The sequence below is a fragment of the Asterias amurensis genome, chromosome 18 (genome assembly GCF_032118995.1).
Source record: "Asterias amurensis chromosome 18, ASM3211899v1".
NCBI lineage: Eukaryota > Metazoa > Echinodermata > Asteroidea > Forcipulatida > Asteriidae > Asterias > Asterias amurensis.
Window position 1 is genome coordinate 7,494,941 of NC_092665.1, and position 26,495 is coordinate 7,521,435.

Here is a 26,495-nt window from a genome sequence, read left to right on the forward strand (position 1 = left end):
CGATTAATATATAGAGGAGTCTAGGTTCAGTAAATTTATTAAAGCTATTTTCAGGACCAACATGGCAGCCACCAGCAGCAGTGAAATGATTGCAGACAACCCTTCATCGGAAAACTGCGAATTACTTCCAGGTTTTAAAGATGTCAGCGAGTATTCCCAGGTAAATTATATGCTATTATTCAACTTTGTTGTGTTGTATTTGTATGGCTCTCTTTTAATATCGCTTTTATTTATCTACGAACGTTGTTAAAAAAAGAGCTGATTTGATGAGTGTGGTGTGAGCGCAAACTTCAATCATCGCGCAAATGTCGGCCTCCGCTGAGCGCGCAAACTTGATGGCCTGATTTTAAACTTTGTGCACGCAGCAGGTTTAGGCCTGCGCACCAGAAATTCACGCAAATGCGCAAAGTTGGTGCTATCTAAAACATTTGTTGGGGGGCTGGCTTTTGCTGCATGGCCATTATTAAGCTTGTCAAACCATTTTTTCAAAAGTCATTCCTATTATTTTTATTATTTATATTCCACATCATATTCATACTTTTTCTTTCAAAAAGAATCCTTGAGAATTTATTAAAGGGTTCTTTATGTATCAATATCATCACTGTGTAATGTGTTATTTATTATGGACCCCCTGTAATGCAGTATAGGATAGTGTATCTGTAACTTTACTCGCACCTTGTATGTAAAGTGGCACTGTAAATGGAGAGGCACCCACGCTGCGCATGCACATTTAGTTTTTTCCTTGGCGTTATATCCTGACTTACGGACATTGCCGAGTATTAGTTACGTAGAAGTAGAAGTAGGAGTGTTTATTAAAAATAAGTATAAATTAATTAAGACTTGTCTGAACTCCACATGCTGCATGTTTGACAAATTACAATTACAATTTACATGCAAAAACATCTTAAATTTAAAACACGGTACATCCCCTTAAAACAAAATACTGTTTTGCTACATGCGATACTTGTTGTTTTGATGTCACTCAAAGGGAACTCAATGCATTAAAACACGAATGGTCAGACCAACCATTCTTTGAAAAGGGGAGTTAGGCTTCCGATGTCAAGAAGAGCAAGAGGAGGGAGTATTTATGTTGTTAACAATGCAATGCAAGCAAACTTCTTTGCAGTTATCCAGCTAACAACAGTAGCAGCGCCATAACGTACATGTACATGTACAACACAAACTCATATATGCTAAGACAACCCTTATACCGATCCCAACTTAGGACAAGTTTGGGTTTGTTTCCATCGGAAGTTAGGAGGTGTTAAACCCTTCTAAGCTTTTGTGAAATCGTTCCTAGGACGAGTAAATCGATCCTAGGACTAGGACGAGTTACTGGTCCTAACTCGAGGTAAGATGAGTCCTACTTGTAACTCTTTGTGAAATCGTCCCCAGGACACTGTCACTGTTAGGGTTAAAAGTTGTGCATATTTTATACATACATGTACATGTACATGTAATAAAGAAAATAAGTTATTAGCTGTGGCAAACAACTTACAAACCAAATGGACCAATGGTGTAAATGCAAAAAAAATAGTTAATGGCCTGACGTTTCAACCCTAGCAGAGTCTTTTCTCAAAGTCTAAATTACTTTATTTATATGAAGGATTTGTGTCGTTCACTTTGACATTGATATTGTTTTGATGCTTTCTCTAGCAAGCACTTGGCACCTTGATGCAGGCGACTAGAGCAGCTCATGGTCTGCCAGCGTGTGGTGACGACTATGACTTCTACTCAAGCTATAAAACATTCAGGGAATATTGCCATACCCAATCCGAGAGACTCTTATCAAAGTAAGTCATAAGCCATTGGTAATCTTTCTCTTTTCATGGAAGCAAAAACCTCTGTTGACCCAGTCGTGGCCTCTGTGCTCCTTCTAAAGTCTCCCACAGACTTTGGTCTAGCTATAACCCTGATATCCCAGTTACTACCAACAAGGTACTCTTGAAAGGTGTGACCTTGAACAAAAGGAAACGTTTAAAGAATTTGATTAATTGATTTGTTGGGGTTGAACAAAGAAACTTACTAGAGTGGGATTCAAACTAACTACCTCTGGATTAGCATGCTGGCGCTCTACCAACTGAGCTATCTAGCCCTCTGTTTGCGCTCTCCCTTATTTGTCAACATCTTTGTTCGGGAGTGACAGTCAGAAGCCATACAACCATTAACTGCCGTGTAGCCAGGGATCACACCCAAATAACGATACAACCTGGGAAGCGGCAGCCAGGGGATCACCTTAAGGGGATGCGACTTTTTGTTTCAGATATCAATATAAACCAAAAGGGAAACTGACTGGGTAAATTTCTTTTAAATGAATTTTGGGGGTTGAACAAAGAAAAAATTACTAGAGTGAGATTGGAACTGACGACCTCCGGATTAAGGTGCCAGCGCTCTACCAAATTGTCATCATCTTTGTTCGGAGGTGCCAGTCGGAAGCCATACAACTGTTAACTGCCGTGTAGCCAGGGATCACACCCAAATTAAAATACAACCTTAGAAGCGGCAGCCAGGGGATCACCTTGAGGGGATGCGACTATTTGTTTCAGTACAACAAAGGACAAAATAAGGAGACCGCCAACATAGGGCTAGATAGCTCAGTTGGTAGAGCACTGGCGCGCTAATCCGGAGGTCGTTGGTTCGAATCTCACTCTAGTCAATTTTTATGTGTTCAACCCCCAAAAATCAAGAATTAGATAAGTTACATTTCATTTCATTGGATCCCTCTCATTCCTCATTGAACTCTTTCATTTATTTATTTATTTATTTATTTCATAAATCAAAATTGTACGACTTTGTTACTTGACAGCATCAACAGTGTAATGAGTCAACAAGGCAGTAATGCTTGTCTGACAAGTGGAAGTTCAGCTCCAGAACTGGAAGATAAAACAGATGCTATCATTGAGACAAATGACCTCATTCTGGAACAAGTGGTAGGTAGAATTACTAGGGGAAAACAATTTTAAAAAGATTACTTTTTGTAGGTCACAAAACAAAATGTTCACAAATTTACATTAAACTTACACAGTTAGAAGATAATGATGGGATAAAGCTTCCCTAAAAATTTACTTGCTGAGGGGCTTTAATTTGGGAGAAATTAGTAAAACAAGTCACAAAAACTATTTCCCTGCTAAAACTGAGGCAAAAATTATATTTGTGACATTGTTTTTACTCATTGTGTCGCAGACATTCACTTCAGTATTCGCTTAACTTTTCGGGCTCTTTCACTATGAATAATTTTATTGTTTTGGTCAAGAACAAATTTTATTTAAAACAAAAAACTGTTTTAAAATTGTCTCAAATATAGCCACAACACACAACCCTAAATTTCACCAAGCTTCAGAACCCTCAGACTTACGAAGACAAATTCAGCTTGCTTGGTTAAAATACAAAGTGGTAAACGAGGTTAGAATGTCAGTAATCCAAGTTGTGTTGATTCAGTGGCCACACATAGGCTAACCAGGTTTAAACACTTTTTACTGGTGTTATATCATCCGTTTAAACACCCCCACGTGATGTCCTCTCAACCAATCAAAATGGAGAAACTGCCCCAGGTTTTTATGAATGCCTTTTTATTTGATTGCAGGGTCTGTTATTGGATGAAGCATCAGGACTAATCAAACCAGGCAAGGCTGGTCTCCCTCCTGGCTCACAACCAAAGAATGCTCCACCCAAACTCATGGTAGCTAGCTGGAATAGACAGGTAGGTCAAATCACATTTATCCCCTTCCTTAAAGGCACTGGACACTTTTGGTAATTGTCAAAGACCAGTCTTCTCACTTGGTGTATCCCAACATATGCATAAAAAAAACAAATCTATGAAACTTTTGACTCAATTGGTCGTCAAAGTTGCGAGAGAATAATGGAAGAAAAAACACCCTTGTCGCACAAGTTATGTGCGTTCAGATGCCTTCAGATGAGAGTAAAATAAAAGCAATTTATTCAAATAAATAACTAGGATTTTGGTTTTAGTGCAGTAGAAAACCACTCTAATTTTGTATTTTATTTTTGGTAATTATTTCAATCAGTTTGATGATTTGTTAACCCAGACCAATTGTTTTTTTCTTTGAATCAGAACCAATCGGACTCTGGCAAGGGGCGTTCCTTCCACATGATGCATGCTAAGAACATCCCTCGACCACAGCTGAAGTTTAAGGACAAGATTGATAATGCAAATACGCCATTTGTACCCATAATCACTCACAAACCTAACGCCTTAAAACCCCTCAATCAAGGTAAGTGGGAGTCAACTTCAATAGACCTTTATCATGCTGTCATCATCTTAGTCATGTTCCATGTTTCCAATAACAGTAATGAATACTAACAATCATTGTGCAAATATGGCACCGGACTATTGTTTTGTTCTGCCTCAGTTTGGTTACATGTCCTTGCTACATGTATGTACACTGTACATAGTAAATTTTCATGTACGTTGCAGGACTACGATGCCGCGCATGCTGTACCAATCTTGCACTATCGTCAAATTGCGCAAACCATTCCTGCACTGTTTTCAAATTGCGCAAATAATTCATGCACGAAATTCGGCACTTGCACGTAAGCAGAGAATGGTGATCGTGAGAGCAGAATTTGGCGATAAGCAGAGCCATGAAATTGGGGTTCTGTTCTCGATCCCTATTTACATGTTCCATTTTATAAATAAAGTTGATCAAATGATTTCTACTAAGGTTAGTTTCTATAAGTCAATTTTTTAAGCTGTTTGCATCTCACCAAGTTGGTATTTGGCCTGTCCATTCTGATTGTTTCTTTGGATTCCTTTTTTTTTTTATTTTTTTTTTTTATTTCATTCTTATCTTTGTATATTTGTCTTTGTTTGCCTTGAAGGCATTTCTTCTGTGACGAAGACAAGCTCCTCGGGTGACAAGGATGTTCCAGATGCTGTATCAAACTTCATCCATCAACAACGAGTTGGTAATCAGAACAGCCAAGACATGTAAGCAACTGTTGGAATACAGATTGTCCCATGAATAAATTAGGAAAGAATTGAGAAGGACACCATTGGTATTTGCTCAAAATAATTGTTGGCATAAAAACTTACTTGGTATTGAGCAATGAAGAGCTGTTGATAGTATAAGACATTGTGAGAAACACTCCCTCTGAAGTGATGTAGTTTTTGAGAAAGAAGTAATTTTCTCACTCTCATATTTGAATTGAATTCGAGACCTCAGCTGAGGCCAAGTCACACTGCAGCGATAATGAAAACGATAACAATCACGAACGCAATCTATTGGTTGAAATGCTCGACGCAGAATACGCCCACGCTCATTCAACCAATCGAAGGTGTGCATTGACATTTTCGTTGTCGTTCTTGTTATCGAGGCCTGTGTGACCGGGCCTTTACAATGTATTTGTATTACATGGTGGCACGGTTGGCTTGTGCGTAAAGCGCTCGCCTCTCACCAAGGTGACCCCGGTTCGATTCCCGGCCAGGGCCATATGTGAGTAGAGTTGTGCGATGGTTCTCTGCTGTGCCACGAGGGTTTTCAAGACCATCCGGTTTTCCTCCATTGGGAAAAATCAAACACTTTCATTCTTGACTGTGCTCCGTGGTCATAATGGGTTGATGTGGCTGGCAGCCAAAGGCACCCTTTGCATGCCTGCTTCTCGAACACGTTGTAGCCGCATCCTTCGCAATACAGCTCTTAGCTGCGCGTAGGGATGATTAGTCCCCAATCTATTATTATATTTGATGTTTGCCTGTTTCATCTCTTCACAGTTCAGCACATCCATACCAGTATGAGTTAGACCATTTGAAACCTGACCCTTCAATGCTTGTTCGTGTTGACTCACCATCATTTGGTTCTCTAGATGAAGTCCCCGTCTCTCTAGTAGATACCGTCCAGCAGTTAGATGAGCTTAGTCAACTACTTGATAAACAAAAGGAGTTTGCTGTTGATTTGGAGGTAAGCCTTACATCTTTCTGCTACTGTAGAGTGTTGTGGCCGAGTGGTTAAGAGCATTAAATTCAAGTTCTGGTGGTTAAGTCACCGGAGAGTGGGTTTGAATCCCGGTCGTGACACTTGTGTCCTTGAGCCAGATACTTTACTGTAATTGCTTCTCGCACACGGGTAAATGGGTATCTTTAAGGGTAGAGGTTGGTATTGTTCCATGCTTCTCCTCATCGAACTCAAGTCTCTACACTCCTGGGGTGACAGGTCTTTTTCTTCAGCTGCGCCACGCATCTGGAACTCTCTACCACTTAATCTTAGATCTTGTCTTTGACTACAACATTCAAATCTCTTCTCAAAAATTATCTTATGTCACAGGTTTTCAAGGACTAATTTTGTTGTGTCTGTTTTTCTTTTCTTTTTTCTTTCTTTTTTACTGTGCCTTGAACACACATAGGTTGTGTACACACGAGGTTGATATGTGCGCATTACAAGTCTGTATTATTATTACCATTATTTAAAAACTTGTTCTTGATTCTGTGTGTTTTTAGCACCATTCTTACAGGTCATTCCAGGGATTCACATGTTTAATGCAGATCTCTACCAGTCAACATGATTTCATCGTTGATACACTGGCATTAAGAAGCGAACTGCACATTCTCAACAACTCCTTCACAAATCCAGCAATAGTCAAGGTATGTGCTTCACATTTACTAGAGGGTCTGGGTACTTTTTGTAACACAAAACACAATGTCCTCAGATTTACATTAAACTTTCACAGTTTGAGGATAATGATAGTAGAAAACTGAAAATATTACTTTCTGAGATGCTGTATTTTTTAGAAATGAGAAAAAACAATGTCATGAAAATACGTGTCACATGCTAAAATAATTTTTGTCTCACCGAAACAAAAATTGTTTTTATGACTTGTTTTACTCATTTTTTAAAAACTAATGTACATCACCTCAGTAAGTAATATTTTCTACCCAGGGAAGCTTTCTACTATCATTATCTTCAAACTGTGTAAGTTTTATGTTAATTTGTGGACATCGTGTTTTGTGTCCAACAAAAAGTACCCAGACCCTTTAAACCATTTACTTGAAAGGTAACAATTTACTTATTTTTAAAGAAAAAAAGTGATAGAAAAAAACGTCTCCCTCATCAAATTTGTTACGCTGAGTCCCTTGAAGTTTTCAAGAAACATCTCAAAACTTTCCTATTCAATGGTTGCTTTCTTAAGACAAACTGTTTTCCCATTAATTGTTATTAGTGCCATTTTATATTTGCTTATTGTTCTGTTTCTTATGAAGCGCTGTAGTACCCTGTGTAAGAGCACTCTTTAAAGCCATTGGATCCTTTCGGTAAACAGTGTTGTCCAAGGCCCACACTTTGTGTACCACAACTTCTATATCAAATAACAAACCTGTGAAAGTTTAGGCTCAATCGGTCATCGGAGTCGGAGAAAACAACGGAAAAACCCACCCATGTTTTCGCGCGTTTCGCCGTGTCATGACATGTGTTTAAAATAAATCTGTAATTCTCGTTAACGAGAGTTTATATTGTTTTACCGTTTTCTCAAAAAGTAAAGCATTTCATGGACTAATATTTCAAGAGAAGTCTTTCACCATTACCTTCTGTAAACCCTGTAAATTATTTGTAAATTTGTGAACTTGTTTTTTTTTTTTCTGTACCGAAAGGGTCCAATGGCTTTAAATACCTGCTATTATTATTATTATATTATTATTTATTTAATTAGGTATTTCATGGCGCTGATATGGACATTGAATGGCTGCAGAGAGATTTGGGTATCTATGTTGTCAACATGTTTGATACTGGACAAGCATCTCGCATCCTAGGCAAAGCAAGAAACTCTCTTGCTCATTTACTTCAGTTATATTGTGAAGTAAATGCTGATAAGAAGTACCAGCTTGCTGATTGGAGGATACGGTAAGTTGACTCAATATATGTGTGTACACATGAGCCAATCACAAAAGCCTTTACAAAAGACTTTAGAGGGCATGGTTGGCTTGTGCGTAAAGCGCTTGCCTCTCACCAAGGTGACCCTGGTGCGATACCCGGCCAGGGTTATATGTGAGGTGTGCGTTGGTTCTCTGCTGTGACGCAAGGGTTTTCCCAAACACATTCAATCTCTGGCTGTGCTCTGTGGTCAAAATGGGTTGATGTGGCTGGCAGCCAAAGGCGCCCTTGCATGCCTGCTTCTTGAACACATTGAAGCCACTTCCTTCGCAATTCAGCTCTTAGCTGCGAGTAAGGATGATTAGCCTCCCAAATTATTATTATTCCAATGCTTGGATCAACTTGACATGTGCAAGCTGTGTTAAGAATCAGAATCAAATAGCATGCAAGGATCTCTTGACAACAACTTTAATAGTAAACATTTATAACCAGTTTTATTCATAGCCAAAAGATGTGCTATAAAGGCCACTCACAATATATGTGCACTCCAGAGTTTGGCCAGAAAGGCCACATATGAAACTGTGCTTAACTGTAGAATTAGAATATTTTATTGTCCGCATTATAAATATTATACAGAAATTTAGTTTCCATTGTCATATACAAGAGTAAAACAATTATCAGTTAAAAACAATTACAACAATACACAGATTAAAAGAACAAAAATATTAACACTAAAAATAAGTAAAACGACTACCTACTAGATACGAGCAAATATTAACAAAGTAATCCTTTCTGTGTACGATATAGAAAGGTTTGCAGTAACACCATGTAATGAGTTGGGGTGGTTCTGAAACGAACCGTCAGGACCACCCCCACTCATTAAGAGATTTTCATTACATGGTGTTAATAATAATAATATGGAAGTCTAACATAGCGCACGTATCTACCAAACAAGGTAGTCAAGGCGCTGAGTATATACAAACTTCCAAAAAGATAGGTTATTGCAGTGATGAATTCTGAGACCCAATTATTTACCACCTTAAATTATAGGGATTTACAAGGTGCTACCGCGCATACAGCAGCCACAGCCAGGAACACCGGGGCAAACCCCTACTCTTTTCGATAAGTGCAGTGGGATCTTTTACATGCATTACACAACACATGGGACCAGCTGCATTACGTCCCATCCGAAGGACGAAGCAATGGTCAAGTGTCTTGCTTAAGGACACAAGTGTCATGGCTGGGAGTTCGAACCCACACTCTGCTGATCAGAAGTTTGAATTCGGTGCTTTTAACCGCTCAGCCACGACACTTCCACTGCAAACTTTCTATATCGTATTTCCACCATGCAAGGTTTCAAGTCTTACTAATCTGTATACGTTTGATCCTTATTGTGATTGCAGACCTTTACCTGAAGAGATGCTGAAATACAGTCGTGAGGATACCCACTATCTGCTGTACATCTACCACAAGATGAAGAATGAGTTAATAGAGAGAGGCAACGAGACCAATAATCTACTCCTTCAGGCCATTGAGCGCAGTAGACAAGTCTGTCTCAGGGTAATTATAACTCTATCTATTAAAGGCCTCTTTCTGCAAACTGTGGCTACAGCTGCGGGTCCGGCTTAGGCTATGTCTACCGTTTTGAAACCTGTACCAAAAGCACACATTCAATATGCCTCAGACTTAAGAAGCCTAAGCCTAAAGCAGTAGCTCTGGTTGGGAAAGAGCCATCACAAGAAAGTAACAACAGAAAATATTGTTGATAAAACCAAAACTTGTAAATCATTTCACAGATTATCATTTACTGAGATGAGACTCTTTACTTCATAATTGAAGTCGCTCATACAGGTTGATTTGTGTTAAAGGATTTGGGTCTTTTTTCAAACTGTCCATAGATTTACATTAAACTTACAGGGTTTGAAGATAATGATAGTGGAAAGCTTCCCTTCAAATATTACTCACTGAGGTGCTGTAGTTTTTGAGAAATGAGTAAAACAATGTAATGAAAACACGTTTGTAAATACTTAAAATAAATGACATCGTTTTACTCATTACCCCCCAAAAAACAGCACCTCAGCACGTATTATTTTCAGGGAAGCTTTCTACTATCATTATCTTCAAACTGTGTGAGTTTAGTGTAAATCTGTGGACATTGTTTTTTTGTCCGACAAAAAGTACATACACCCTTTAAACTGGTTTGATTTTTAGCTTTATCCAGTTTGATAAAATTGTAGATTGCATTGATTTTTGGCTACCAGTGTGGGCAGAGTTTTTAATACAGGTCTTTGATCAATAAGCTAGGCCTTCTGTGTTTACTGCCATCTGTGTGTATCATAGTCTGTAGTAGACATACCATTGGGGAAAAAAACTAAAGTTTTTTTGTGTTGGATTTTTCATGATAATGTTTGCATTTCAACTATTTTTAGCTAGTTAATTAGGGAATGTTTATTGACAGTTCATTGACAATGATCTCAAAAAATACCCAGTTCAGTTACATTGTACCTTGCATTAAAGCCATTATACACTTTCAGTAAACAGTATTGTCCAAGTCCCACACTTAGTGTATCACAAATTATATATAAAATAACAATCCTGTGGAAATTTAGGCTCAATCGGACATCGGAGTCGGGAGAAAACAACGGGAAAACCCACTCCTGTTTTCGCGCGTTTCGCCGTGTCATGACACTGTTTATAACAAATCCGTTATTCTCGCTATCGAGAATTTATTTTGTTTTACCGTTTTCTCAAAAAGAGAAGTCTTTCACCATTACCTTCTGTAAACCCTGTAAATTATGTGTAAATCTGTGAACTTTTATTTTTTTTCTGAACCGAAAGGGTCCAATGGCTTTAACATAACCTTTGTAATGGTGTATTTCTTCTTGTGTTTGTAACTACAGAGATATCAAAAGCCAATCTTCACTGATGAGTCTTATCTAGCACTGTGGAGGAAGAACAAGAAAACCTTCAATGCTAAACAGGTATGGCTTTATTTTAGGTTAGACGACATTTAGTTCAATTGAAGTTCTACTAGTTATTCTACCGCCTGTAGTTCTTCTACTGCTTTAGAAAATAATAAAACAGGCTGTTGCAAACTGCTTACCAACATGAAGGGCTTGTTGAATAAATGCACAAGAATAGTTAGTGGTCTGCTGTTTCCGCCCGTGCAGAGTCTTTTTCAAAAGACTCTGCTAGGTCGGATGTCAATTATGCTTTTCGGGAACACCCACACAAAAAAAAAACTAGTCTGGTGAAAAATGATATAAAAAATAATGAAACTCAGAGACTTTGGTTACGTTTCTTCCACCAGTGGCGTCACATCATCAACAACGTTCGTTGTTGTGGGTGTTCCCGGATAGCATTATTTTAAAATGAAATAAATTAATAGCAGGTTTTATTTTTTTACACTACTTCAAAATGATGGTCTGGCTCTTTTTTTGCACCATATGTATGTGTTGATAATCATTCAAGGCCTAATTTCATGGCACTGTTTACCGCTGAATTCTCCGCTTACGTGTAAGCGCTGAATTTCTGCGCTAGCTGTGTAAGCGTAGAATGCCTAGTAATGTGGAGTACGCATGCGTAGAAGCCAAAATACCTGCTAACCTGTGAAATACGCTTGCCATAAGCACAGAATTCCCTGCTTCCCTAAGCACTGATTCTGTGCTTACGGTAAGCAGAGCCATGAAATTGGGCCCAGTTCAAGATGTTTTAGATTGTGAATATTTTTGTTGTTGACTATTTTAGTATGAGGCATTGAAGCTGTTGTATAAATGGCGTGATCGTACAGCTAGACAAGAAGATGAAAGTACTGGTTATATCCTGCCAAATCACATGCTCTTACAAATAGCTGAGAATCTACCGAGGTGAGTTGCATTGTTTCTGTCTTAAAGGCAGTGGACACTATTGGTAATTACTCAAAATAATTATTAGCATAAAACTACTTGGTAAAAAGTAAAGGAGAGGTGTTGATAGTAAAAATTATTGTGAGAAAAGGGCTCCCTCTGAAGTAACGTAGTTTTTGAGAAAGAAGTAATTTCTCACTAAAATGTTTGAATTGAATTCGAGATCTCAGCTGAGGTCTCGAATTCAAGGCAACTGAAAGTACACAATTTGTGTGACAAGGGTGTTTTTTCTGCAATTTTTCTCTTGCAACTTCATCGACCAATTGAGATCAAATTTTCACAGGTTTGTAATTTTATGCACATGGTGAGATACACTAAGTGAGAAGGCTGGTCTTTGACAATGACCAAACATGTCCAATGACTTTAATGATTCAAGCAATAAGATTGGAAATGTAGGTAATCATATTTCGTCTTGCTCCGTAGTCCAAAGGGCGTTCATTCCATAGATTAACTTTCTCCAGTCTCCATTCCTACATGTACCTGTCTTGTGCTATATGAAGTGTTGTGGCCGAGTGGTTAAGAGCAACGAATTCAAACTCTTGTGTTTCTGTTCAGCAGAGTGTGGGTTCGAGTCCCAGCCGTGACACTAGTGTACTTAAGCAAGACACTTAACCATTGCTTCGTCCTTCGGATGGGACTTAAAGCCGTTGGTCCCATGTGTTGTGTAACGCATGTAAAAGAACCCAGTGCACTTATCGAAAAGAGAAGGGGTTTTCTCCAGTGTTCCTGGTTGATTGGTAGCAGATTGCGTCATAATATTGCGTCATAATTCAAACGTTGTTCCACATCTTGCAGGAAAAACTGTTTGTTACAGGGTCAGGAGCATCACTGAGTGACGGATATGCAGTGATGGTTTTGCGCGCTATATAAGAAGCCACTATTAATATTATTATTATTATGTTGCAGGGAGGCTCATGGAATCTTGGCTTGCTGCAATCCAATCCCTCCACTCGTTAGACAACAGCTTAATGAGGTGCATCAGCTTATCCTAAAAGCTAAGGCTTATCAAGGCAAGATTAAGGTACGCGCAATTCAATTCAATTTATTGGTCTTGTTAAAAAGTACATGAAATTCCTTTTCTGATGTGAAATATTTAAAAATATATCAAAAATACATGACCCCCACATTTATGACACTCTAATCTTTATATTAAAAAGTGTGTCAACTGTAGAAAGGACACCGGGGAAGTCAAGTCTTTGGGCTTGTTTGTTTGTTAATTTAGCTGATTGTTTTGTCTGTCTCTCTCTGTGTAAGATGGATCTAATATGGTATGTCATGACTGAATGGTTAAACACACTGGACCAAAGCTCTGGTGTTTCTAATCAGAAGAGTGTGGGTTTAAGTCCTGGGCTTGACCCATGTGTCCTTAAGCAAGATATTTAAAAGGGAGACGAGTTGGTCTATGAAATGTGTTTGTAACCGTGCATATGGGTAGAAAGATGTTTTAAAAGTAGAATATAATGATCCACACAAATATTCATCAAATTTAACAAAGCATCCAATGTTTTCTCTGAAGCCTCATTTGAATAATGATTTCTTGCAGATACCGAGCTCAACTCCAAAGATGGCCAGCCCACCAAGTCAGAAAGGGATGTTTCCATTGAAGCCAATACCTGCAGTGTCAAACAGTCTGCTGTACTGTCCTCATGACCCTACACCTCAACCTAACAGTCAGACTAATGATCAAGGTCACAGTAAGTACTCACCACTTTGTGTTTGTCTTAAACCCTTTTCACACGACAGCAATTTAGCAGGGGTGCTTCGCTAAAATTGAGCATGGTTGTTAAGTTTTAGAAATTGAACTTTGTGTTTTAAAGGACAGCAGTGAAGTCTTGCGCAAATTTACCGTCCTTTGTCACATGAAGTTGGGTGCTTTCAGATGCTTGAATTGGAGACCTCTAAAGCAAATTCAGAGGTTTCCAAATAAAATTCAAATATTTTAGTGAGAATTTTTTTCCTACAAGGTACATATGCAGAGCAAAGTTTTTGTTAAGTGTAAAAGACCTATTCCTTTACATATAGCACCATGGTCATAATGCAAACTTTAGCTTATAGGATCGTTATTAACTGCACTACCACAGAGTGAGATCTTAAAAGAATTACATGTACTATACATGAATCATTGTTTGAAAGAACTAAGTTACTAATGCAGCATTTTTCTGGTGGATATATTATTATTATAGGCCAGCCCACTCCAGTCGCTCATCATTCAAGTCTCTTTGGTAGTCAAGCCTGCTCTATAGAATGCAGGACCGCCCAGCCTATCATTACTGCATTTGATGTGAATGGCACTGGTAAGGAGGTTAAGATGACACCTGGGCAGTTGAAAGTAGCTGTGCTGAAGTCCTTATTGGTCAATCCATTTGAAAAGGTTTGTTAAGTTTCCTCTACTTTAGTTTTTCATATGTAGAGCTGTGAAAGGGTCTGGGTACTTTTTGTAGGATACAAAACACAATGTATACAGATTTACCATAAACTTACAAGGTTTTATGATAATGATAGTAGGAAGCTGCCCTTGAAATTTTACTAATTGAGGTGCTGTAGTTTTTGAGAAATGAGTAAAACAAGTCACAAAATTAATTTTTGTCTCAGCGAGGCAAAATTATTTGAGCATTTAAAACGTATTCTCGTGACATTGTTTTACACATTTCTCAAAAACTACAGCACCTCAGCAAGTGATATTTTAAGGGAGGCTTTCTACTATCATTATCTTCAAACTGTAAGTTTAATGTAAATCTGTGGACATAGTGTTTTGTGTTACAAAAAGTAGCCAAATCCTTTAAGCAACTGTTTGTCGACTACAGGCTGATATCAATGACCCTGTTAGCCATACTCATCAGTGTCATCTAACAATAAACAACACTTTTTGTGTTGACGATTGTATTCTGGAACACACTCGGATAATCTCAAAAGCAATGTTTCAATTAGACATCCAACCTTCTTCAGTACTCAAACATTTGTACCCCTCTAAAACCTTTCTATTTCCAAGTATTGAAAAAATGTGTATACATAATGATCTTGAGCAATGCAAGATATAGTGGCCTCTTTGGTAGAGAAAGAGCTAATTTGCTGCAATTAAAGATGCAAAATCCATGCTAGACGAGGAGTAATCAATGGTGGAATAGTGGTTTTTTTTAATTTCTTTATTTTGGTGTTTATAACAAAGAAAAGTATTACACCAATTGTTAAATTTGTAACTCTATACACAAAGGTTGATTTAATATTAAAATAAGAAAGCTGTTATCAGTCTTATTTGTCGCACTAGGCTGTACAGAATCTTATTGATTGTAGAGGAGCTTTAAAGAAACTGGACACCTTTGGTAGTTGTCAAAGATCAGTATTCTCACTTGGTGTATCTCAACTTGCATAATGTAACAAACCCTTTAAAAATTTGGACTCAATTGATCGTCGAAGTTGCGAGAGTATAATGAGAAAAAAACACCCTCGTCGCACAAGTTGTGTGCTTTCAGATGCCTTGAGTTTGAGACCTCAGCTGAGGTCTCTTATTCAATTCAAATATTTGAGTGAGAAATGACCTCTTTCTCAAAAACTGCGTTACTTCAGAGGGAGCTGTTTCTCACAATGTTTTATACTATCAACAACTCTCCAATGTCGTTACCAAGTCTGTTTTTAATAACAATAATTTTGAGTAATTACCTATAGTGTCCAGTGCCTTTAAGTGCATGAAGTCATGAAGACTATTTCTTGATTTTGCAGTATCTTGCACCCAAGGACCCAGTCCAGATTAAAACAGATGTTCTAGAGGCAGATAAGATCTCTCTATCTTCAGCTTTAAGTAAGCAAAGTTCAACAGCAACCCAAATCTCTGCATTAGAGGTAAGAGTATAGAAATATTGACTGCTTAATAATGGGGCACAGTTAAAAACATCAGCCCTCTGTGGTGACATCACCGAGGGCCTATAATTTTAACTGTGTCCTGATATTTAAGCAGTCAACAATTCTTTTATATACAAAATAATATTCTTCTAATATCAACAACCCTGGCTATGGTGAAAGGTCGTCTGCAAAGAAAGGTCACAGCTTGGGCCGTGACACGGAACGCTAGGCGTATAGTACATACGAGCAACCTATTTGCAATTAGGCCTGGGCGAATTATTCGAATATCCAGTTAATGGCAAACAGGTTTTCCTATCAGTAACTGCGAATGCCTTTTTTTTTTCTTAACCGGATATCCGCAATGGGCGCGAATACCTATTTTTAAACCGGATAGTCCTGTAATTACAACCAAGTAACCGGGTATTCTTTAATATCCGAATATCCGCGGACGTCGGGCGACAACTGATAGGAATGTTTTGTCTGAAATATTTAGCTGAAATAGGTCGCATGAATCACCAATTAGTAAAAAATTGCAATGTGCCAGTGCTATGTTTTATTTTTTCTTAACAGAGGGATGATTGGTTTTAAACTGTGGGGTGGATAATAGGGGTCATTCTTTGTGGCAGGACGGCTTTGTAGAGGTGCTGGTCACCTGTTACTCCTCGCCACTCACTGGCTTGGTATTTTTTAGCTGATTTGTTTCTTTGTATCTTTATAGGTATCGATTTGTATATTTATATTTTTATGCCAGTGTATAAATGCATAAATTAGGATATGATAATGCAGGGCAAATCTTGTGATTCTTCATTTATTAGTGTCACCACAAAACTGTTACGATAGGTCTGAAATTTGTTGAAACAAATAAAAGCAAGGAATGATTGGAGAATGAGTACAGAATTTATCCAAGGAAAAAAGTGCCACAACTGAGAATTGAACCCACACTTTTGCTGATCAGAAAACCTATAGTTTGAATATGGTGCTATTAACTGCTCGGCTATGACACTCTCACTGAGATCAAAATACATGCAGTTGTATGTTACTGATGAGTTAGAGTCATATCTGCCAGGGTTTCAGACTGTGAGCTAATGTTATGGATATTTCTTTTTATGTGCTATTGATACATCGTAGAGTGTCATGGCCGAGGGGTTAAGAGCGTCAAATTCAAGTTCTGGTGGTTAAGTCGTGTGGGTTCAAATCCCGGTCATGACACTTGTGTCCTTGAGCAAGATACTTTACTATAATTGCTTCTCTTCACCCAGGGGTATAAATGGGTACCTGCGAGGGTAGAGGTTGATATTGTGAATGAAAAAGCCATCAGAGCGCCACTGCAGCTCAGGGCTGTATACTCCCCAGGGAGCTGAGAAAGATTAAAGGAATTCTTTGCCCAATGACCAGGGCACTAATGTAAAGTACATTGAGACGATTATTGTGAAATGCACTATATAAGAATTTGTTGCATCTTTAAGTCATAAGTTGCTAACTGAATGGTACAATAAAAATGCTTTTTTTAAACTGGCTTGATACGTTATAAATGCTTGGAATACAAAAGCATTTTCATATTTTTTAAATGAAAAAAAAAAATGGCGAAACAGCTCTGCATTTGTGCACAAATGCAATCATGTCTAGTTATTGTTATTATTTTTCTTGTAGAATCACCTGCAAGGATCACCTACAATGTGGAAACTCAAGAAGATGACACCTGCTGTACCCGCTGTAAGACAGACTCCAGCCAGTAAGAGTCAAGTTACTAACGAGACCAGAACCAATGAGGATGACACTAAGACTACCGAGGATCAGGCTGTACCACTAAGGAAACAGGTTAGATTAACTACAACTGTCTTCATGTCAAGTAATTCTGGTGTTGAGTCGTTTCACACGTCCAATCAGTGCGATTATAACGCAGTTGTGATTTTTTGTAGTTGGTTAATATTTTTAGTCAGGACCATTTACTATTCCATAATTAGGGTAGCTTTCACACGAGTGAGTTTGGCTATGTTTTATCCTGGATGCATAAAATCGCAAAACATGAAATGGGCGTAAAGCAACAGGTGAGATTCACTACACATGCATCATGTCAAGTAATTATGGTGTTAAAATACAACAAATGACTTCAGACACAATACACTGCTAAGAACTTTGCGCCCATTGGATGGGGAGGGGTGCATTCCACAAAGAGTTTACACTAGTCTTATCCCGAGTTAGGACGAGTTGCTAGTCCGAACTTAGAACTAACCTTAAGTTTTTAATATCTCCTAGGACTAGTCCTAACTTCTAGTCCTGAAGTCCTTACTCTTTGTGGAAAGGACCCCAGGGGAAACATCTCAACAACAGAATGAACATTGGCAAGAATTGTCCTTGGCAGGCCCGCCCAGCTTCCCTTCGACCCCGGTCTGCCCCCGGTACATTCGAATAGCTGTGACGTCATTCCAGGGGCTCACCTGGGTCAGCCCCCAGTGTCCTACTTGTGGGGTGGGTCACTTGGGGCTGGCCCGAGGTGCATGACGTCACCATGAGAGAGTGAGTGATCGTTCGATTAGCTCTTGTCAGGGGCTCACCCGAGTGAGAACCGCGGGGTCGACCCAGGATAGCTAATCGAACGCACCCACCGATATTATGTAGGTTTGTTGATTTCAATACGAGAAAATCAGAGAGCTGTTACTGATAACTTTTATTTCCAAATAGAAGCGTAAATCTCCCCCATCGGACTCTGCAGTCATGACGTACAGGCCACCAGCTAAACGAGAGAAGGCATCACAAGAAACTACAAGAAAATCTTACATGGATGCAAAGGCTGCAGTATTCAAACCATTTGACTACAGTAAGGTCAATACAACAGAGAGTAATGGTAAGCAATGTAATATAATACAGACATTTATATTGTGCAGTGATCTATGTTAAAGGAACACGTTGCCTTGGATCGAGCGAGTTGGTCTATAAAAAGCGTTTGTAACCGTTTGTTATAAAATGCATATGGTTAGAAAGATATTGTAAAAGTAGAACACAATGATCTGCACAAATATGCCTCAAAATTGCGTGGTTTTCTTTTTACCTCGTCGACTAACACGGTAGGCCATTTATTGACTCCCATTAATGGCCGACCATGATAGTTTGCGACGTAAAAGGAAAACCGTGCAATTTTGAGTGATACTTGTGTGGATCATAATATTCTACTTTTAAAACATCTTTCTAACCAGATGCATTTCATAACAAACGGTTTCAAAAGCTTTAAATAGACCAACTCGTCCGATCCAAGGCAACGTGTTCCTTTAATATACTCTACATTACTAGAAATTCAAAAAATGCAGAGAAAAATGAAATACAAACAGCAAGAATGGACTAGATGGGTGAAGTAAAAAAATTGGTTTATTAACTTTGATTATTAATGGCACTGGACACTATTGGTACTTACTGAAAATAATTGTTAGCATAAAAACTTACTTGCTGACAAGCAATGGAGAGCTGTTGAAAGTTTAAAACATTGTGAGAAACGGCTCCTTTGAAGTAACGTAGTTTTTAAGAAAGAAGTAATTTTCCACGAATTTGATTTTGAGACCTCAGAATTAGATTTTGAGGTCCCGAAATCAAGCATCTGAAAAGCACACAACTTCGTGTGACAAGGGTGTTTTTTCTTCCATTATTATCTCGCAACTTCGACGACCAATTGAGTTCAAAAGTTGAGATACACCAAGTTAGAAGACTAGTCTTTGACAATTTATACCAAATGTGTTCAAAATCACATTTTGTGGATCTTATTTTTGACCTTTTCATGACTTTACTTTTCATGGTTATACAGATGTATATAAGCAATCAATCTCAACAGTAAAAACCATGTTAAATATAAAAGATCCTGAAAGAGTTATCCTAAGATCCACAACATAAAAATAAAAAAATGATTATCTTTTGCTCAGTTTCATTATTATCTATTGCTAATTGTCATCGTTATCTTTTGCTCATGTCGTTCTGCTCATTAGTGTCTTTCTTTTGTGAATAATTTTCAGAGCCGAGTGGTAGAGGACGAGGAAAGAGTTATCAAAGAGGAGGACGAGACGGCCAAGGTCGTGGGCGTGGTGCCCGTGGGGGTGGGGGTTGGGGTGTGTCAAAACAGTTTGACCCATACTCTCATACATCAACACGAGGTCGTCCTGACTTTAAGGTATAAAATGTATTTTACTGTCGATTAGTTTGATATTGTTTTACTAAGGAGACCCAAAAGGGCCATACCACTGATATGCAGATGACAAGATCATTTGTCACATTTACCTGAAACGTTATTTTACTGAAACGTTACAGGAACTCGTTGCCTTGGATCGGATGATTTGGTCTTTAAAAAGCGTTTGAAACCGTTTGTTATAAAATGCATGGTAAGAAAGATGTTTTAAAACTAGTATATAATGATCCACAAAAATATACCTCGAAATTGCTTGATTTTCCTTTTACGCCAGGAATTAAAACGGCACACCATTTTGTGGAGTCAAAGTTTTGACTCATAAAATGGCCGATGTTAGGTCGCAAAGTAAAAGGAAAACCGTGCAATAGGAGACTTATGAGACGCTGGCAACAGCAGACACAATGGTCCTTGTTTGCGACCCTGAGTAGTCGCACACTTGCTTAGTATTGAGACGCTGGCAACAGCAGACACAATGGTCCTTGTTTGCGACTCTGAGCGTGCGCGCTCATGCTCAGTATTGCGCGCACACGTCTGAGCATGTGCACTACTGTGAAAAAGGACCGTCTAAAAAGTCTCCCATTTCAAGGCATATTTGTGTGGATCATTATATTCTGCTGTTCAAAGATTTTTCTAACCGTTTTATTAAAAAAACGTTTCAAATGCTTTTCAAAGACCAACTCGTCCGATCCAAGGCAATGTTGACGTACTGTAATACTCAATCTCAATGTCAGGGGTTTCCCTTAACTTTTTCTCATTTGAATGCCGGACAAGTCAACCAAAACTGGGTCGCCGTTAGTCTATTCACTAGACCGCATGTAATAATGCACACAATATTCAAAACGTAAAAAAAAGAACCAGAAATTTGAATTGCATTTTTGAATGATTTTATCCCATGATTTTCATCAACCATTTTCATTTTCATTTTCAACAATCCGTCAGGGAGGCACATTGAAAAAATATCCAATGAACTTTGTTCCGCATCGCCCTCTATTGGCTGAATTAGTCCAAGGTAGTTTACCAGTGCCAAGTATTGTTATTCCATCTAAACTATTTGTTTGTTTGTTTGTTTGTTTGTTGGTTTTATCTGGCTGTTTGTCTGTCTTTTAGAGTAAGAATCGTCCTAACATGGCCCACCCTAAAGGAGAGCGAAGTATGACCTACTCGAAGCAGGACTCAGGAAGGTAAACAAACCATTAACCTCAATCCATTTTTACCATTTTTTGCAAATACTCATAATACATTTCCATGTTTTTCAGGTACAAGTCCTTCAAAATGTATTCAAATTTATGTAACAGTACAATACATGTTTATATAGCGCTAGAGTCCTCTAATTTTGAACCTGGTCACATGAACATTATTAACCCTGGTTTTTGGGCCATTTATTTAATTTCTTAAACCATCTCAGCTCCCTGGGGAATACACAGCCTGTGGTACAAAATATGTAGCGCGCCAAGCTAAGCTAAGGACCTACAATCCCAGCCGAAATGCTTGGGCCATCCATTCCAACGTTACATAAAACCATTCCATGTCCACTTCCCCCTGACAAGACACATTCTCTCCCCCGTCCCCCTGCTCAATGTTGACTGGAGCGCAGAGCAATCCGTGCAATCAAGAACCAACATTGAAAGGGGGCTTGGAGTCCCAACGAGGTACGGCCGGGATTGTAGATACCTGTAGAAGCAATTATAACAATATAATAATAATTTGGGGGGCTAATCATCCTTACTAAGAGCTGAATTGCGAAGGACGCGGCTACAACGTGTTTGAGAAGCAGGCAGCCAAGATCGAAGGAGTTTGATTTTTCCCGAGGGAGGAAAACCGGACGGTCTGGAAAACCCTCGTGGCACAGCAGAGAACCAACGCACAACTCAACTCACATATGGCCCTGACTGGGAATCGAACCAGGGTCACCTTGGTGAGAGGCGAGCGCTTTACGCACACGCCAACCATGCCACCCATGTTGGACCATAATGTTTATTTACTTCTTTTGCAGGCATTCGGGAGGCAGGCATCCGGGGGGCAAGCATCATTGGCCTAAGAGATAGACTTCTTGTCACATGCTTACTGAAGGTAGCAATTATCAACAAATCCATGGTATAGCCTCTGTTTATCTTCACATCTACGTTCAGGAGTACCAACAAGCTCAAAGCTTACACCCTACCCATAAATCTCCTAAAGCTGTGTTCGCATTGGACTTAAAATCCAGGGATGAGATTGTTCAGACTTTTTGGCTGAATTCAGACCTTTTATGTCGACCTGGTGAAGAAAATCAGACAATATATTGTCCCACAAATAAAGAAATCCTGCTCATTGATCTACTTCTCTAGTGCTTTGGATACTGTTTCAAAAAGCTCCTTGGAATCCATAACCCAAGGGGTTACCAAACGGTAGAAATGGCATCATTTGAACATACCTTAGAATTTGTATCCAAGTTTCAGACTTTTTCGTAAGTAATGACTCTCACCCCTAAAAATGGTTAACTTACCCCTGCAAATTGTTGACTTAAGACCAAGTGGGAACAGCCGGTAACTTACCAGAGTGGTTAGTTACCGCCACGGCGCTGTTAACTTAACAGGCCGATTCGAGCGGCAGTAACTTAACAATGTTAACTTAACAGGGACAAGAAGTCCAATGCGAACGCACCACTCCAGTAACTTAACAATACTGTTACGTGACTTCTATCTAAAAAGTCTGCTGATGTTTGAATCACCGCGTGCAAGTACACGCTGCTTCGAAAAATGAGGTCAAAAGCATACCTAGCGCGCCGAGCCTAACCATGAGCCGGAGCCCAAGCCCAGGTTTGAGAAGGGCCCATGGTAAATTACCGGACGCAAATTAATCCAAGTGCAAACAGCTGTTGAGGAACATTACAGAATTGGTTTTGCTAACAAAACAGTTGCTGGTAGTGTAAGCACTTTATGTGATCCACCATATACATAAACTGACAAACCTGTAGAAATTTGAGATCGATCGGCCATCTGGGTCATGAGAAAATAGTGAAAAACCGATAACACATTTTGCTTGACATTGATGCCAAAAAAAAATGCATAAAACACTCACTGAGCGATAAACTCCAAATGCAAAGTTAAACTATTTATTTCTCATCAAGTACGACATTTCAGGCAGAAATATTTTAAGGGAGGTTTTCTACTATCATCATAAGTTTGATGTAAATCTGTGATCTTCAAGATTTTGTTTTCTTACCAATTCTTTAACGTTCCTTTAACCGGGCCAGGTAGTTAACTTACTGGGCCAGTACGTTACCAGACTCTAAAGTCCAATGCTTCTTCATAATATGACAACCCCATAAGGTATTGAAACTTGAGTCCTACATGTACATATGTTGTCCGCTCTTACTAACCTGCTGCTGTTTCGTTATGAAACAACTTATCGGATGTTGTCAAACTGGCAAACCATCCTAGCAATTAAAAACATGGATTAAGTTCTGTTCAATGTAAACTTTTAATTTCATGAGAGCGCAAAGGGACCTCATGGTGATACTAGATATATACATCAATGCTTTTATTATGTTTTACGATTATTGTTTGTATGGACACACTTATTTTTATTGTAATTTTTATAGCTGTGCATTTGTTAACGGCAATTTGTTCATGTGGTTAATGAGTCAAGTGATGTTCACAATAGACTATTGAGCTCTGTCTCTTAAAGACAGTGGACACTATTGGTAATTGTCAAAGACAAGTCTTCTTACTTGATGTATCTCAACATATGCACAAAATAACAAACCTGTGAAAATTAAGACTCAATTGGTCTTCGAAGTTGTGAGATAATAGTGAACGAAAAAACACCCTTATCGCACAAGTTGTGTGCTATCAGATCCTTAAATTTGAAACCTCAGCTGAGGTCTCAAATTTCATTCAAATATTTTAGTGAGAAATTTACTACTTTTAAAAAACTATGTTACTTCAGAGGCAGCTGTTTCTCACAATGTTTTATACTATCAACAGCTCTCCAATGCTCGTTACTATGTAAGTTTTTTATGCTTACAATTATTTTGAATAATAACCAATCGTGTCCAGTGCCATAAATGCAATTGCCAGTTTTACTGGGACTTGACATCCAGAAAATGGTCTGACACAGCACAATTCTATGTCAACAAACTACAGCAAAAGGATTGTTGTGTTGTGCAATTTCTGTGTTGCTCAGTGCAACTAATAGATGTATGTTCCAATAGAGCTGTTGGTAAGCATTTTCTGTGATGGGAGGAGCTTAGTGGAATACATGTAGTCTAAAGACCATTTTGCATATTGTATTTCAACTGCTAACAGCGCCCTCATGGTCAAAGGAAGAGCCATTATTGGCTGAAAGTAGACTTCAGGGCCCACTTTCATGGCTCTGCTTACCGTAAGCAAAGAATCAGCGCTTAGAGAAGCTGAGTGGAACGTTAGACGGAGGAAGTTTGAATTGCAATCAAGTCCATTGGTGAACTATCCAGTCGGTAAATGAATATTGAAAGGGAAGTATAACTACATGTAAATATAAAAGTTCAATCAAACATTACTAAATCTTTATTCTTGAAGTGCGTGGCTCTTAAACAATCCTGGACCAGTGTGTCAAATCTTTTGCATTTTATTTAATTGTGAAGTTAAAAACTTAAAAGAAATGCAAGCTTTTTCTTTGTGATTTTCAAAAGCACCAATTGTTCTGTAAATCTCGGAATCAAGAAATGAGTATGGAATTGATATTAATCTTCCCCCTTGAAATAAGATGAATAATGGGATTGAGTAATAAAACAAACCCATAAGTATGGGTTCTTATCTCGTGTAGAAAGACTGGCTGTTGTGTTGTCCAAAGATTTATTGCAATGAGCAATGCATTTTTTAAAGAAAGTTGAAAATGTCACCTAGTGATTATTTCACAGAAAGAAAAAAACATTGCATCTGAAATTATGAGGTCAAGAGCTTGTTATATGAACGTTTAAAGCCATTAACCACCAAACCATTCTATTCCGCACGAAATTGAATGCTGCTTAAGTTGATCTGAAATAATGTTGTGTCATTTGATTTATCAAAATAAATATCCAACTTAAAGGCAGTGGACACTATTAATAATAACTCAAAATAATTATTGCATAAAACCTTACTTGGTAACGAGTAATAGGGAGAGGTTGATAGTATAAAACATTGTGAGAAACGGCTCCCTTTGAAGTGACGTAGTTTTCGAGAAAGACGTAGTTTTCGAGAAAGAAGTAATTTTCCACGAATTTGATTTCGAGACTATAAAATAACAAACCTGTGGAAATTTGAGCTCAATCGGTCATCAAAGTTGGGAGATAATAATGATAGAAAAAAAACATCTTTGTCACACGCAGTTGTGTGCTTTCAGATGCTTGATTTCGAGACTTCAAATTCTAAATCTGAGGTCTCGAAATCAAATTCATGGGAAAATTACTTCTTTCTTGAAAACTACGTCACTTCAGAGGGAGCCGTTTCTCACAATGTTTTATACTATCAACCTCTCCCAATACTCGTAATCAAGAACGATTCGAATAACTACCAATCTGAGTGTCCACTGCCTTTAACAGACAAAATATGTAGATTTCTGCAAGTGGTAAGTGCATGGTTTATGGTGTAAAAATAAAGTTCAGATATGACTGTCGTATAATAAGACATATATATTTCACGTTTGACCGTGTTTGTGACCGTAGGGTTCAAGGTGTCCATTAATAATATCTGATGGTTATCGATACTTTCTATTTCAATCATGATGGTCATGTTTCAAAGAATCGAGTGTTCGGTTTTGTGGAAAACAACAATAAACGGAGGTTAAACTCTTGAAACATAGCTCTGTAAAAATAGTTCCTGACCGCCTCAAATGCAGGGCCGGGTCACGTTTTCAACATGTATTTGTGACCGCAGTGTCGGGCGGTTAATTGTGTGGTTACCCCGGTCAGGAGTCAAAGGACTTTGAACTTCAAGTCGTGTGCCCCATTCGGCTGGTCCCATTAAAGGCCCCGGACACTATTGGTAATTACTCAAAATAACTATTAGCATGGAAACTTATTGGCTTTGAGCATTTTCTTCTTCCATTATTCTCTTTCAACTTCGATGACCAATTGAGTTCAAATTTTCACAGGTTTGTTATTTTGTGCATAATGTATGTTGAGATACACCAAGTGAAAAGACTGGTCTTTGACAAAAGGTGTTCAGTGAAAGACTGGTCTTTGACAAAAGGTGTTCAGTGTCTTTAAAGCTACAATTCTGAATAGAGTGACCCCAGCCAGGACCTTGTGTATAGAAAGCATCTCCGACTTGATAAGTATATAAGTTGGATGGAACGCCGAGTAGGCCTAAGCAATATTAGGTGGGCATGAGTACCTTTTACATGCAGATGGTCCCACATCAGGGAGTAATCATCATTTAACAGTTCCATATTTCACACATTAAAATTTCCTTACCTGTTTTCTCATGACAGGCATAAAGAGTCCTATGTATCAAGTTGACGATATTAATTTGTTTGTTTGTCTGTCTGTCTGTCTGTCTGTCTGTCTGTCTGTCTGTCTGTCTGTCTGTCTGTCTGTCTGTCTGTCTGTCTGTCTGTCTGTTTGTTTGTTTGTTTGTGTTTTTGTTTGTTGGGTGTTTGTTTGTTTGTTCGTTTGATCGTTGTTTGGGCTATACCATAGTATGGAAACAATAGTATGTGTTTCCTCACCATTACAGGGTGAAATGCACAAAGTTGAAGACACTACAACGGAAAATTTAGAACAAACCTATGTAGTATTTGAAGGTTTATAATTTATGCAAG

General features: G+C 38.5%; 2 protein-coding genes across 2 annotated transcripts in view; one reads left to right on the plus strand and one right to left on the minus strand.

The window, feature by feature from the left end:
• The window catches only part of LOC139950452 (nuclear receptor subfamily 0 group B member 2-like), a 110,464-nt gene that overhangs the window by 58,032 nt on the left and 25,937 nt on the right, over window positions 1–26,495 (minus strand). The gene's annotated exons all lie outside the window — the stretch shown is intronic.
• Window positions 60–24,521, plus strand: LOC139950628 (exosome complex component 10-like). The gene is made up of 21 exons (XM_071949404.1): window positions 60–160; window positions 1,657–1,793; window positions 2,807–2,930; window positions 3,584–3,700; window positions 4,073–4,232; window positions 4,840–4,948; window positions 5,732–5,918; window positions 6,455–6,598; window positions 7,660–7,850; window positions 9,224–9,380; window positions 10,721–10,801; window positions 11,568–11,686; window positions 12,632–12,746; window positions 13,269–13,419; window positions 13,909–14,096; window positions 15,443–15,562; window positions 17,213–17,380; window positions 18,245–18,407; window positions 19,561–19,715; window positions 20,838–20,911; window positions 21,724–24,521. The coding sequence occupies exons 1-21, from the start codon at window positions 62–64 to the stop codon at window positions 21,773–21,775; spliced, it is 2,811 nt and encodes a 936-aa protein (XP_071805505.1). The 5' UTR covers window positions 60–61; the 3' UTR covers window positions 21,776–24,521.